The sequence below is a fragment of the Nanorana parkeri genome, unplaced genomic scaffold (assembly GCF_000935625.1).
Source record: "Nanorana parkeri isolate BGI_ZX_2015 unplaced genomic scaffold, ASM93562v1 scaffold130, whole genome shotgun sequence".
Taxonomy (NCBI): Eukaryota; Metazoa; Chordata; class Amphibia; order Anura; family Dicroglossidae; genus Nanorana; species Nanorana parkeri.
Window position 1 is genome coordinate 206,420 of NW_017306398.1, and position 16,011 is coordinate 222,430.

Consider the following 16,011-nt stretch of genomic DNA (forward strand, 5'->3'; position numbering starts at 1 on the left):
TATCTTTTTTCTCCTTCCAAAGACTACCTTCTACTGCATCTGTTCTCCTCTTCCAAAGACCACCTTCTCCTGTATCTGTTCTCCTCTTCCAAAGACCACCTTCTCCTGCATCTGTTCTCCTCTTCCAAAGACCACCTTCTACTGTATCTGTTCTCCTCTTCCAAAGACTACCCTCTACTGCATCTGTTCTTCTCTTCCAAATACCACCTTCTCCTGCATCTGTTCTCCTCTTCCAAAGACCACCTTCTCCTGCATCTGTTCTCCTTTTCCAAAGACCACCTTCTACTGTATCTGTTCTCCTCTTCCAAAGACCACCTTCTCCTGCATCTGTTCTCCACTTCCAAAGACCACCTTCTCCTGCATCTGTTCTCCTCTTCCAAAGACCACCTTCTACTGTATCTGTTCTCCTCTTCCAAAGACCACCTTCTACTGTATCTGTTCTCCTCTTCCAAAGACTACCCTCTACTGCATCTGTTCTGTTATTTCAAAGCTCACCCTCTAGTGTATCTATTCTCCTCCTCCAAAGACTACCTTCTACTGCATCTGTTCTTCTCTTCCAAAGACCACCCTCTACTGTACCAATTCTCTTCTTACAAAGTCCCCCTCTAATGCAACCATCCTCTTCTTCCTAAGTCCCCTTGGATTGCACCTGTTCTCTTACAGAATCCTTCTTTTACTGCATTTGGCTTTCTCTCCCAGATTCTCCCCTGTAGTCTCCCTGTTTTCCTCTTCCAAAGACCTCCCACTACTGCATCTATTCTCCTCTTCTGAATTTCCCCCTGTACTGTACCCGTTCTCTTTCTTCAAACTCCCCCTCTACTGCAAATGTTCTCTTCTTCCAAAGTCCCCCTGTACTGCATCAGTTCTCTCTTTCCAAAGTCCCTTTGTGCAGCACCTGTTCCCCTCTTAGCTCCCCTGTAGTCTCCCTGTTCTCCTCTTCCAAAGACCACCCACTACAGCATCTATTCTCCTCTTACAGAATCTCTCATGTACTGCACCTGTTCTTCTTTTCCAGATTCCGCCTGTGCTGCATCAATTCCTCTCTTCCAGAGTCCCCCTGACCTGCTTCAGTTGTCATCTTCCAAAGTCCTCCATATACTGCACGTCTTTCTGAGCTGTAGTGCTCCTCTCCTTCCTATACAGTATCCTTCCCATCCCGTACCTTTAATTCCCCTCCTGCCTTCACCCCACAGTACATGTCTCATTTCTCTGAAGCAAGATACCTAGCACAGTGACAACAGCAAAAATAAAAATAATTCACTAGCAAAGTATATCTAAACCCATAAACATAAAATATTTTAACATCTTAACAGTCCTTAGATATGTTGGTTCCTTTAGTTTCCTTTTATCAGTTTTTCCCCCTATGTTTTCACCCGGTGATCCTGTAAATACAAACACTTCCTGTTCCTGGGCACTAGGCCTTTTCAGCCATGGCTGTCACACAGACTGGACTTGTCTGCCTGTGTGACAACTCCCTGAACTTCCTGTCCAGTACAAGATCACAAAGGACAGAGCAGTCTCCAGCAGCTGTCAATCTACTAAACTGGAGGAGGGAGGAAGAAGGAGCGGGGAGCAGGGAAGTGGTTTATCTTTTTGAGCTGTGCATGTGTGTTTGTAGAGACTCAGCTTACTAGCACACACAAGGGTGGGTCCAGAGGCCCCTGTATAAGAAAGAAGCCACCCTAAACAGGATATCAGGACCCGCACTCATGGAACCAGCTGATTCTGCAGGAATCTAAAACTTTTAATGATCAAGAAGTAGCATCTATTGTAAGTGATTTCATCCGCATTTGAAATAGCTTAAAAACATTTTGACTTTAATATCAATGTAATGAATACAAAGCTGCAAGAATTTGCACCTTTGATAACTATCTAGAGTTCATTTGAATACTGTGACAGATTATTATTATTATTTTTGCTTTTGGCCATGTATCTGCTTTAACTGTCTTCCACCAACAAACTCTGCCTATTGTTGTAATTCCGCATGAATGTGTTAGAGGCATTAGGCCGTAACCTTCTTTGTACCTGGGACCAATAATAGTCTTGAATTTGGAATACATAATTAAACAAATGAAACAAAAGCTCATTTACCTAGAGCCTGCTCTATTATCACAATTATTTCAGAGTAACACTGCAACATGCCAAGCACAACGTAAGTAGATGTTCTGACATCATTGGAAGTTCATTCTTCTCTCGATTATGGAACAATTACAGGACTTTCTGGAGATGAACAAGAGTTCTGTGATGACATTTATCTTCACAGGGCTCACAGAGAAAACTGAACTCAACATTCTGCTATTTATTATATTTCTGCACATTTATGTTACCACTGTGGTTGGCAATGTTGGCATCATTGTTTTAAGCATAACGGACAAACACTTACGCAAGCCCATGTACTTGTTTCTGCGTAATCTATCTTTTGTGGACATCGTGTATTCTTCAGCAGTCACCCCTAAAATGTTGAGGGACTTTTTAAGTGAAACCAAGGCCATCTCTTTTTTTGGCTGTGTTGTTCAGATGTTTGTCTTTGTGTTCTCTGCAACCAGTGAACTTCTTCTTCTGGGAATCATGGCCTATGATCGATATGTGGCCATCTGCAGTCCGTTGTTGTACGAAGCTCTCATGAGCAGCATGCTGTGTCTCTGGATGTTGGTTGCTGCTTATTGTGGAGGTTTCGCAAATGCTCTGGTGCAAACAGTTTCTGCATTCTGTCTCAGCTTCTGCAGATCCAACATTATTGATCATTTCTTCTGTGACCTTCCACCACTCTTCAAGCTGTCCTGTTCTGATATATCCATGAACATAGCATTTCAGATGATTTTAGGTGGCCTGATCTCAACCAGCAGCATCATACTTATCCTTTTCTCATATACCAACATTGTCCTGGCCATTTTGAAGATACAGTCAGTCAAGGGTAGATACAAGGCTTTCAAAACATGTGCTTCTCATATGACTGCTGTCAGTGTCTTTTATGGGACTATCTTCTTTATGTATCTCCGTCCATCCTCTAGCTATGCCCCCCAGAAAGACCGTGTAGCTTCAGTTTTCTACACTATACTAATACCAATGTTAAATCCCCTGATATATAGCCTTAGGAATACGGAGGTTAAACATGCTTTGAAGAGTTCTTTTAAATGTTTTAAAAGACATTAGGCTTTAAAAAAAACACTGATGACACTAGGGAACATTATCCCCATTTGTTTGCATGGAAATGTTTTCTAGCTTCTTCCTTAGAAAGTTAGAAACCATCTTCCTAACTGCTTCCTTAAGAACCCTCTTCCTAGATTTGTCCTTGAATAACCTCATTCTGATTACTTCCTTTGGAACTCTTTTCTAGATCCTTCTTTAGAGATCCTCTTGGTAGCTTCTTACTTAGAAACTCTCTTCTAGCCACTTCCTTAAAGGGGAACTATGAGGTGAGTGCTTTTCACTCACCTCATAGTTCTAGCCGACCTGTGACAATGAGACTGTCACAGGTCGGCTCAGTAGATCGGGCGGTGAGCGAACACATACCGGCGTTCGCTCACCTCTCAATCTTGTCGCGACTCTCTGCCGTGACAGGGTAGGGGCTGGATTCCCCCCTCCCCGCTCCGATCCTCCAGCCCTGACTGGCGGAACGGACGAGGCAGGGGGCGGGTACAGCTGGCTCTGCCTCTAGATAGGCAGAGCCAGCTTTCAGTCACGCAGCTGGGCGGATCCAGACATAATTGTCGGGATCCGCTTCAGCTGCAGCGTTTCAGAATACCGCAAGCTACAGCTCGCGGTATACTGAGCCTAGGGTGACGGGAGGACGCTAGTTTGTGTCCTCCCGTTACCCTAAGGAGAACTATGGGGAAAAGCCCTAACCCCATAGTTCTCCATTAGCATATAGTTATTATTATATATAGCATGTGTTGTGGACTGTGCTCCCATTCTAATAGATGCCTAATGGGTGAAGTATCTCTACCCAGGACCACCAGCCTAACACCAGCCCTGGATCCAATGGTTTCAGTACTTCCTGAACATTCTCATTCCAAAACAGGCACTTCCCAAAGTACTCCCCCAGGTGATTAGAGGCCTCACCCCAAACTTAGTCAAAAAACTACACAATATACAACCTGGGTTGTGCAGGGTTTTTTTTGGGGGGTACTCATATAGTTATAATTCGTACAATTTTGTTGATGTTCATATAAAAGATTTATTACATAATTTTAAGTATTAAAAAACTGAATCACTATGGATAATAAGCTGTAACACTCAGATTAGGTCCCTCCATGATACTTGACCCCTAGGTAAGTGGCTGTACAATTCAATCATACTAAGAACAAATGTATATAGATGAATGGAAACATGTAAAACTGGAAAATATGATTTTACAAATGTATTATGAAATGGCTTATAAACATGTTGATGAACAATGTATCATGTATTTACAAATAGATTTATACCGATCCCCCTGAAGAAGCCTATGAGCGTAACGCATAGGGGACTAACAAAGCAATACAACACTGCATATGAAAATCAAGGAATTATGAATATACATAGTGAAATATGAATTATATACAAAATATTATGAAATGTGAAAAGAAGTAATAATTTTAGGGTTATAAGAATCATGTGTATATATATATATGAGCATTGTTTTTAATACTTATAATTATGTAATAAATCTTTTATATGAACATCAACAAAATTGTACGAATTATAACTATATGAGTACCCTCAAAAAAAACCCTGCACAACCCAGGTTGTATATTGTGTAGTTTTTTGACTTCCTGAACATTGGTTCAGAACAAATATGAACATCCAAAGTTCTGACTTCCTAACCTAAAACAATTTCTAGATAGAAAAAGGTACACTTGTCTCTCCCCTGACAGGTAGAGAAGCATGGATAAACATGTATGGTCTCAAGGGGCTGTTGTTAAATCATTTCTGTGCCCCCATACATGGCTGCTGCTCTGTGCCCCCACTCTCTCTATCCCCTTATGTGGCACTATTCATTGCTTCTGTCACTCTTCATACAATGCTGCCCACATCAAGTGCCGAATACAATCCTTCCATTATAAAGTACTGTCCTCATAGAGCCGGTTACCCATAGCAGGTGCCATGCATCAATCCACCTACTTAAAAACAAAAGCAATTGTAGCCCTGTTATGGGATCAGCTCCTTTAAGAGAAAAGATATTGCAGCTGCAGGTGGAGCCAGAGAGCACAGCTTTGTGGGTATTGTGGACACAGCCACTGAGGAATTAAAATGAAAATGGATACTTAAACTACAGTTCCCAGAGTGCTACAGGGAGAAGGGAAGTAAACTCTGGGGGCTAAAGGTTGCTGGCCTGAGTCTGTTGTGAGGAGACAGGGAGGCCAGACTGCTGTTGCTTGTGTTGTGCAGCCAGCTTGTGGAGAGACTGTGCTCACTTGTCACACGTGCAGTCCTGAAGTGACATCTGCTGCACAGAGTAAATCGCTGTTTGTTCCTGTCTGGAAGAGGATCCTCTGGGGCTGTGAGTGAGGTGCCATCCTGCTGAGAGGCCATTGTGGGCGGCGACTCGGCCCGGACGGACGCCAAATCTGATGACCAGAACCCCTGATGACATCAGACTTCAGCTCCTATATACAGTTCTTCATCACAGAAGATAATTGCTGACATCCCTGCCAGCTACAGACGGACATCTCCCTCCGTGTATGGGTGAGAGGCCTCCGGCCTGTTGTCATTACCAGTACACACAGATTTTCACCGTTTGTATTGGGCCCCAACGTTGGCTAGCTGAAGAAACTACCACTGGCCAGTGGGTTAGGTACCCGGGTACATTGGGACTAAGTTTATATATACAGTTTGATTACTGTCCAACAAGTTCATAGTTAGAATAACCGCATTTACAGATCATCACTGTTATGCTGATGTCTCATATACAGTCTCTGTGTTATGCTGTGTAGAGATAAATGTTGATGTTGTATACTGCTATTCAGATTATTATATACAGTAAATAGTTATTTAAAATCTCACAAGGTGTGCTGGTGTGCTGTGGATTCATTGTTTGTGGTGTGTCACAGAGGTGATACAGAAGACCCGATCATCCAGCGGCTCCTTCGGGGGTGAGCGCTACACAATTTTGTCACTTGCCATGGAAAGAGCGGGGAAGGGATAGAATCTCACTATTTATCCTGGGGACTATTGCCACCAGGGGAGAAAAAGGGGGGATTAAACATTTTTATTGTTGTGACCTAAATTCAGTCAGAAGAAATTGGGACAGTATTTCCAGTAAATATAGGTGGATTTTCTCCTTAGTTTGGGGAGATCTTCACATATGTCCTGGAAATGCATACAAATGACCCGAATGTGAACACAGATTTAAAAACCGAATCCTGGTTCTAGTACTTCTCATTTATGCCTAACCCAAACAAACAAAATATTTCTTATTTGATATGTGTTTGCTTTAGCACACTGATGTGCAGCTCAAATGTATGTTGGCCATTTTGTATGTCATCCTTGATATCACGTTCTTCAGACGATTTTTAAATTGTTTTGGTTTAGATCACTTACTGTGCATGTTATTGCTTCACACATGATTAATTGCTAGACAGTGGAAAGACACGGGACTTGTGCCTTCCCTACCCTTTCCTTTAGAATAGACTCCAAAAGAAGAGTCAGTAAAGCTGGGTATACATGGTTATATTTTCTTCATTCAACCTGCAGGCCAAATTAAGCTCATATATGAAGCTCATATATGAGATTCCTCCACTGACCCTTACACGCGTGAATGGAGGAATCTCCTGCTCTTTTCCATTATATTCTGACAGCGGCCGCTGGATGCTGTCAGAATACCCGAACAATAGCTGACTGGCCAAGAATTTTAAAGCCTGCTGCTTCGATGAACTGATCAAGGGATGCCGAGTGGAAAGGTGCCGACAGGGGCACCCTCAGAGTGGTTCATCTTGAGCCAGACAGAATTTGCACAGTGTATAACCTACTTAAGTCTTTATATAATTTTGAAAATTAGGAGTTAGTCAGAAAGAACTGATTTGTGAAGGAAAGAGGCAGAGTGTTTAGTAAAGTGAGACAGTGTTGTCATGCCCAGCGATGTGGAAAATAGAGGTAGGCAAAGGGAAATTTGAGGGGAACTTGTATTTTACAACAAGGACTGTTTCCACAGACCTATTTATCAATCATTCAAGCTAAAAAAAGGTACTTTTATTACACAATAAAATGGTGTCCTGTTTTATCAGCTTGGTATGCTATTACTATTTCATTTATGGTTGTAGCTGCTATTAGTATACGCTACTTGTAAAGTGTAATGTTTTGTATATAGACCATAGAAAGAAGGAGAAAACAGAAACCAGTCCCCCTCTTTCCTACTTTTACCCATCACATGCTACCATTAAGGAAGCCACCCCCTCCATGTTCTATCTTACTCCACCACTCCTTCTTTCGCACACCCCATGCTGTGTTTTTCACAATACACAAATCCTACACCTTTCTGATCTATTTTCTCCAGGATGTCTCCTTCTGTATCCTCCATGGTGCCATAGGTAGAAGGAGAGAGTGGACTCCCTGCTTTATCCTTTTCTAACAATCCCACTTCCGATTGCCCTATGCAACCATTGAAAGAAGGAGAAAACAGAAACCTTAGCTTAGTTACTGCAATAGTTGTCTTTTTTCAGGTTCAAATTATTTTCAAAAAGAACAGAGAATTCCAGTTGATCTTGCCAGAAATACACTGTACTTGTAGCTTCCTGAACTAAAGCATAAAACAATGCTATGTAAACTACTTATGCCCCCATCCTTACATGTAATGGAGATGAAGAGAAAAAGACATGTTCAAGGTGGAAACCTTGGCTCCTGCCATAGGTACAGGTGAGGAGTGGACGTAGCTACCCAGACACAGGAAAGGTATTATTGATAGGATCACATGGTGAAAATAAATAAAATAATACATTTTTAATTTTGGATTTAGATGGTGCTCTAAGTTCCATCAGTAAATAGTTTTATTCATTTATTTATTTATAATGGCAGAGAGGGGAACACAAGGTTTTCTGTCTTCCCAAACAATGAAATACACATATTAATACACAAAAGAGGACTGTGTTTATATTATGAAATATTTAAAGTACAATAGGTTTAGATTAAAAAGAAATAACATAACTAGATACTAGGGGTTGGTACCCCATCCGAAAATAATACTATGGAGAAAAAAGAAAGAGTTCAGAAGTGAACCTTGCCTGACTTTGCAGTGAAATGTGTTGAGGCTTGTCTCACCACTTGACTATACCAACAAACTGATACCATGCAATAATGATGGACTGAATTTGTATGCACAAAACATAGGTGAGCACAAATATATCCATATTGGTAATAGGCCAAGGTGGTTATTGAGATATCCTAACAGATGTTTGTTAATGAAACTGTATGTATGTGATTTTTATGTATGACTTCATATTTTAAAGTGATAAGATAAATAGTAAATAGTTTTAATAAAGATAAATAGTTTTTTAATATATATATATATTAAACAGTGGCATAGCAAAAGTCATAGCAGCCCATGCCACTGCTGTGGGGCCTGGGGGTGGAAAGGGGCCTCATTAGCAGGGCTCTTGCAGCAATTGTGTGCATGTTCAGATAATACACATTCAATACTGTATCATTAAAGCCCAACTCCGAGCAGGATTACCTTCACAGGTGTAAAGCAGGCCGAATTCCTCTGTAGGGCCTCGCTGTAATGCAGATTAAGTCCTACATATCATTTGGTCTATATGGGAGAGGAAGTCCCCCTCTCGTTGTACTTCCTTGCTGCTGTGGCTGTAAGTGATGTAGATGTCATAGATCTTAGAGCTGTGGTCACGTCTTGACCCCACCTCTCCTCCTGACCATTCACAAAACACACAGCCCCAGGATGCAGAAATATGTCTGCATGAAAGTGAGGTCCTCCCAACCTTTATTTTGTGATAAAGAAAGACTTTTCAAATTATTTATACATTTTTGGGATGTGTTGATTTACCTATAAAGATAAACGTGAAGGGAAAACTCTCCCCAATTGTTACATTGATTAGCAACTCACGGGATAGCTTCAAGAAGAAAAGCCGGCCTGCCGGGAACATGCAGAAACTCAGGCAAGTTTAAATAATATGGGCTTGTAGCCCCCTTTTTATTGGGTTTTGAACAGTAGAACCATCTGTGTTACCTTGAATTATCTCCAAAAATCAGATAATAATGTCACCTCTACCGCTCCAAGCTCGCTTCCATGATGGACTACAATCTCACGTTTAGTTTACTAATTTGTATTGAAGTTATAGTCTGTTACGGGAGCGAGCTTGGAGCGATGGGTACTTTACAACACACACAGGGACCATTTGGAACAAAAGTATCCCCCTCCAGAAGGAAGGACAGTGTCAGCACCAATTCAGAGATGATTTCAGGATCTACAGCCGAGTGATACACAAATAAGATACATTGTTGTTAATAGATAAGGTATTTTAATGTATTTTTAAGATTAAACTCCCCAGTTTAGTGTCACTTTAATTTAGTATTCTTGACAATTTACACTGTTCATTCTTACCAAAAAGCAAGCTTTCAAGTAAAATAAGGAGGTCCCTCTTAAGGGAAACCAGGATTTGGGCATAGTCCAACGCCTAAACTGACACTACTAAAGCTGCTCTTCTTCACATCATCAAGACTTAAAGGAGAACTATGAGGTGAGTGATTTTCACTCAGCCTCATAATCTGAGCTGACCTGTGACAATGAAAAACTGTCTCAGGTCGGCTCAGTAGATTGGGAAGTGAGGGAACACATACCGGCGCTCGCTCACTTCCGCTCACTTCTCGATCTGGTGCCAGCAGAGAGCCGTGACAGGGGAAGGACTGGATTCCCCCCTCCCCTGTCCGATCCTCCAGCGCTGACTGGTGGAACGGACAGGGGAGGGGGCTGGTACAGCTGGCTCTGCCTCTAGATAGGCAGAGCCAGCTGTCACTCACACAGCTGGGTGGACCCAGACATAATTGTCGGGATCCGTTCCCGGCTGCGGTGTCTCAGAATACCGCAAGCTGTAGTTTGTGATATACTGAGCTTTGGGTGATGGGAGGACGCTAGTTTGTGTCCTACCGTTACCCTTAGGAGAACTATGAGGAAAAGCCCTAACCCCATAGTTCTCCTTTAAGATGTTCCTCAGATGCAGTGTCACCCACTACCAAAACATTCAAGGTTTTATTGGAAAAAAAACTTTAATTGCAATTATTTCAAAATGATCATGCATTGTGTCTAGCACAGATGAAAGCTCTTGTTTTCATTTGGTAGATTTGATGGTGAGATGGCCTCTTTAGTGGATAAAACACTAAGGTTTGTTTAAACATCTTGCCTTCTTATTAGATAGATAAAGGACATTTCTGTTTTTTTTGGAAAGGAACAAGAATACAAATATGAACAAGACTTCTGTGTTGGAATTTGTCTTCGCAGGGCTTACTGACAGGAATGAGCTCAACGTTCCATTGTTCATCATATTTCTGCATGTTTACATCACAACTATAGTGGGCAATGTTGGCATCATTATTATAATTGTGGTGGACAGACATCTTCACAGGCCCATGTACTTGTTTCTGAGCAATCTTTCCTTTGTGGATCTCACGTATTCTTCAGCTGTCACCCCTACAATGCTGAGGGACTTGTTAAGTGAAAATAAGGTCATCTCATTCGCTGGCTGTGCCATACAGATGTTCATCTTTGTGTCCTTTGCTACAATTGAATGTCTTTTTCTTGGGATCATGGCCTATGATCGCTATGGAGCCATCTGTTGTCCTCTTCTCTATGGAATTCTCATGAGCAGAATTTTGTGTCTCTGGATGGTGGTTGCTGCCTATTTTGTAGGCTTTCTGACTGCTCTTGTTCACACCGTTTCCGTGTTTCTTCTCAGCTTCTGCAGATCAAACGTTATTGACCATTTCTTCTGTGACCTCCCACCACTTTATAAGTTGTCCTGTTCTGATACATCCGTGAACTTGGTTGTTTTGATCATTTTAGGTAGTATGGTTTCCATGAGCTGCTTCATACTCATTATTTTCTCGTATACCAACATTGTCCTGGCTATTCTGAGAATTAGGTCAACCCAGGGTAGCTACAAAGCTTTTAAAGTGACATTAAACACTCAGATTTTTTAACATAAACCAATACTGTAATGTGCGCCTTACTGTAATCCATGGTAGTTTTCTTTCTCTTTGCTGCTCTTCCTTTTAAATCTGTATCTCTTCTCATGCTGGAGGAGAACTTCGCTTTGCAGCTGAGTGCCTCTTCCTGTAGTGCTGGCTCAGGTTGCAAATCTACACACAGACACCATCAGGTCTATTCACAAAAGGGTGAAGAGTTTGGAGAAGGCAGGAGAAGTGAATAATCTAGGACAACATAGCTGAACTGGAAAGTGAGCTGAATTTTTTCCAAATCGGCTATTTTGGCCTAGATTGTTCACTTCTCCAACCTTCTCCAAACTCTTCACCCTTTTGTGAATAGACCTGATGGTGTCTGTGTGTAGATTTGCAACCTGAGCCAGCACTACAGGAAGAGGCACTCAGCTGCAAAGCGAAGTTCTCCTCCAGCATGAGAAGAGATACGGATTTAAAAGGAAGAGCAGCAAAGAGAAAGAAAACTACCATGGATTACAGTAAGGCGCACATTACAGTATTGGTTTATGTTAAAAAATCTGAGGGTTTAATGCCACTTTAACACCTGCACTTCGCATATGACTGCTGTCAGTGTCTTCTATGGGGCTATCTTCTTTATGTATCTTCGTCCATCCTCTAGCTATGTCTTACAGCAAGACCGTGTGGCATCAGTCTTTTACAGCATTCTAATAGCTCTGTTAAATCCTTTTATATATAGTCTTTGGAACGCTGAGGTGAAAGCTGCTTTGAAGAGTTTGTTGAAATATTTTCAAAAATAACTAATGGTAAAAATATATATTGTCCCGGGATAGCCTACCCCAGTGAACTTGCTTGCTGCTTAACAGGAACTTTCATACACCATCTACTTTTCCTTGTACTGGTTTATGTTTTCACCGCAGAGCATCTGCATCTCTCAACTCGATCACAAATCAAAAAACCAAGGTGCTTTTTCAGGGAATGACTGGGCCAGTCCAAATGAGATATGTTGGTGGCTCTAAGTGGAGATGCTTCACCTTTTGGACATCGATTACAGCAGGACCCACTGTGATTGAAACATGTTTTTTCTCTCTTTTCCTTTATTGTTATACACTGAGTGGCCAGATTATTATGACCACCTGACGTTTGTAGGCAAATTAGCTATAATTTTGCGCTGAAGTTGCTAGAGGGCCAGACCATTATAAATAGGGAAGCAGGTTGTTTACCACGACAGTAGAAGTGATTTGTTTCTGAAGATACGGGGAAACAACGCGATTTAACAGCCTTTGAACGTGGGATGATTGTTGGCGCTCGGAGCCATGGAGCGAGTATCAGCAAAACAGCAGAATTTGTTAAATGTTCACGAGCAGCTGTTGTTAAAGTGTTTAAAGACCGGACTGTCAGCCGAACATCTGGGTCTGAACGTGCGAATTGTGGGCGTCAGCGACTAGTCAATGTTAGGGCAGAACGGAGTGTGGCAAGACTGGTACAAGACAACAGAAGGGCAACAGTGCATTGTCAGATTCCTCGCATCACCTTTCAACATCTCGTGGAGTCACAAGGTGGCCCAACAAAGTCATCTCGTGGAGTCATCTCGTGGCCCAACGAAGTACTGATGGGGTGGTCATAATAATCTGGCCACTCAGTGTATGAGTTAAGGCCACCTGGTAGTCGTTAATGAAATATTTGTATACTTAATACGGGAAAGAGGATAGTGTGGTTGAGTTAAATGTATTGTCTTTATTAGTGTCTTTTTCTTTTTTTTTGTGAAAAAAAATCAATAAAAATTGAATATTAAAAAAAAAAAGAAACATGTTGGGCATAATATAGCTACCTGACCACCATTCAGACCTGCAATCACAGCACCTGGCGTTCTTCCAGCACCAACTTCCTTTGCGGCTCTGAGATGTCATGTGACTAAATACTGAATGCTGTAAAGGAAGATGTGGCAATGTATGTCACAACAACCATGTCCTTTTGGAACACTTATTTTTCATCATGACCACCAATCACCATGGTACACTTTGTATGGTACACATTTTTAGCCTAAAGAAGTCAGTCCCTGCCATAAACGGGACAATTATTTGAGTTTGCCCTCTATGTCAAATAATTGCAATGTTCCCCTGGGCTTGTTCCTCATTTAAGGACAGTGCTAAAGGACAGAAGGCAGAGCCTTGCAAATCATTCATTTATGTCCCATGATCAAATGTGAAAAATTGTTGTAAGCATTTATTAATAGAAACCTCAATAAACTCAGTTAAAAACTGTGCTGATATTTATGCTATGTTAGAGAATGCTGGGCCACATTCCTGAACAACCGAGTTTACTCAGGAAGGGTGATGGGCAAATTGTGTAAAATCCACTCCACTTGTTAAGCTCAAACTTTTTGGCAATTAAAACATATACTGCAGAATTCACTCAAGGTTTTTTTTATTTGATTGGGGGTAGGAATAGTCTCTCTTGCTGGCTATCATATGCCTTGCACCCCTTTTGGACCCGTTCATGTCTGTGCAGAGGAGACCAACTGACAATATAGGGGGACGTTTGTGCTTTACTTATATAAAGTCTTGCAGATTTGGTTGCCAAATTTTTGCCTGAAAATTCTGTTATGACCCCTTTCCCTTTCCCTTAAAAAGCAGGTGGGAATTCAACTCTAAAAATAATGGTGCTGAAGTGAGTGCCACTGAGCAAAATGTGAAGGTTTTTTTGGGGCACAGTGGAATATAAAGCATATATATAGATAGATATATATATCTATCTATATATATATATTAGGGATGTACCGATACTAGTATCAATGCCAATACCGAATATCTGTTAGTACTCGTACTCGTCCAAATATTTTGATACTTACCTCCGATACCTCCGATTGCACTATTCTTCCTATAGATTCATTAACACTGTTAACAGATTCCTTATTTGAATGGGTCACATCTTAAGTTTAATTAAATCTCAGTGGAGTGCTATTGTAAATGTACGACAAATGTTCAGAGCCACTGGGAACAAACCCCTGAGATAGGCTAACATATAAATATTATCCTATTGTAGTACGGATTGCTGTACTATATTGATTTTGTCATCTTTTGGAATATACAAGTAAGTCTAATTATTTATTTAATTGAGAAGGCAATTTCCCTTATTGTGTATTATATTTTAATTTCTGAAAATGGTGCAAAGCTAAATAGCAGAAAGTAAATATTTTATTAGTTGGATTGCTGAATAATAAAATAAGACACAGAGTGGGGATATACTGTATATGTCTATATAGGTAGGCTGAACCCCACCAAAATGTTGCATTGCTAGATTAGCTCCTGCTTCAAGACCTCTGATTAGCGAGATATGATCTTTCCTGTGAGAACGGTTTCATATTACAGTATGCAAGTATCAGTCACTTCACTTTGCGTGTACTTTTGGATATTTTGGGTAATCCGAGGGCGTGCTGCAAATAGTCCTCTTCAAGTGCCGGTTTCAAGGCTGTAAAACCACATTTATTCTTTGCAGAAAACAAATGAGCAAGCAGAAACTTTTTCCTCCCCGGGGTGAATTCAACCAAATAAACATAGGGGTTAGCAACAAAAAGAGAAAAAAAAACATAGGTGCCCTGATCTGTTTAGGTCAGGACATGGGGAATACAATACACAAAACAATTCAGACGGTCCCCAGCACACTTTCCAGTCTACTGTTTAAGGTAACTACTCAGATTAAAATGAGAGGCTATGGTTGCATATATTTGCAAATACAAGTTGTGGCCACACTGCCGCATCAAGGCACCTCTAATATGCGCAGTCCCTAACTCTAATTTTTTTAATTCCCAACTATGGCGCATGTACAGCAATGCACAAACAGAGAGCAGGCTTACCTGGAGGCAGACCTTTCCTCCGTAAAGCTATAGCAACACACTAGAAGCCTAGATATCACCTTTGGCAGCTGAAGACGTGTGTCTGCACCGAATGTCCAAAAGACCAAATTGCGTCTGCACCAAATCAAAAAAAGATACAATGGCAGCTGCTCTGATCTGTTCAAAAGTAGCACAAAAAAAAGATAGAGAGATAAATAAAAAAGGTACACATGGGCAGGGCAATATATAAAACAATATGAAGGGTTCTCAGCACACTTTTTGGCTTGCAAGCAAACAAAACCTAACAAAACAGTTTCAACGACTTGGAAGTTTTTGTTGCATACATTTGCAGATACATTCAGCTTTCTCCAAAGTCCCAAAACACTTCTCGGTTTAAAGTGACCTTTGTTGGAAATGCAACAGCATATGCTGATTATATTACTGGCTGTGTTTGTTCCTTTGAGCTGTAGATGGTGGTGTAGAGCAATGTTACTCTTTGTGCATGCTTATCTATGATACACAGGAAGCTGTTTTTTCTATCTATATGTTTTCCTCGCAATGCTATATGCAGAGGTAATATTCTCTAAGCAAGTGAAACTTAATTCAGCATTCCTCAAGAACTCAGTGCTTCATCTAAACAGATAACCAACAACCCTGTCAGATACATTAAAAATCCAAAACAGGTCTGTTTGTGAATAAGAGAGTAAATTCTTACCTTTGCCACTGCCTGCACCTCCAAAAAAATGTCCTGTGGTGATGTGAGGGTCGGCATGAGATAACAATAAGCCCGGAGGGGTACAAAGGTGATCAACACCCCCAGAAGTGTCTGTTTCCCACTGGACTTCAACAGAGGTAAAGGAAAGGTAAGCATATTCTTCTTTTTGCAAGTGGACCTTGTTTGTGAATGGGAATTTGGGGGTTTGGGAATGACATAAATCTAGTGAATCTGTATTTGAAAACAGATCTACATTCAGCATCATCCTTCATTGCTCTCAGATTTTCATGGATTGTATGGAAAGTAATTTTTACAGTTTTTAACCTAATTCTAATCACAGCTTGCAAAGCAGAGACTTGGA

General features: G+C 41.0%; 2 protein-coding genes across 2 annotated transcripts; both read left to right on the plus strand.

Moving 5' to 3' along the window:
* Nucleotides 1-2,199: 2,199 nt before the first annotated feature.
* Nucleotides 2,200-6,354, plus strand: LOC108784850 (olfactory receptor 5F1-like). The gene is made up of 2 exons (XM_018553792.1): nt 2,200-3,124; nt 6,329-6,354. The coding sequence occupies exons 1-2, from the start codon at nt 2,200-2,202 to the stop codon at nt 6,352-6,354; spliced, it is 951 nt and encodes a 316-aa protein (XP_018409294.1).
* Nucleotides 6,355-10,389: 4,035 nt separating this feature from the next.
* Nucleotides 10,390-11,900, plus strand: LOC108784851 (olfactory receptor 1019-like). Its single transcript, XM_018553794.1, has 2 exons — nt 10,390-11,090; nt 11,678-11,900. The coding sequence occupies exons 1-2, from the start codon at nt 10,390-10,392 to the stop codon at nt 11,898-11,900; spliced, it is 924 nt and encodes a 307-aa protein (XP_018409296.1).
* The last annotated feature ends 4,111 nt before the right edge of the window (nt 11,901-16,011 follow it).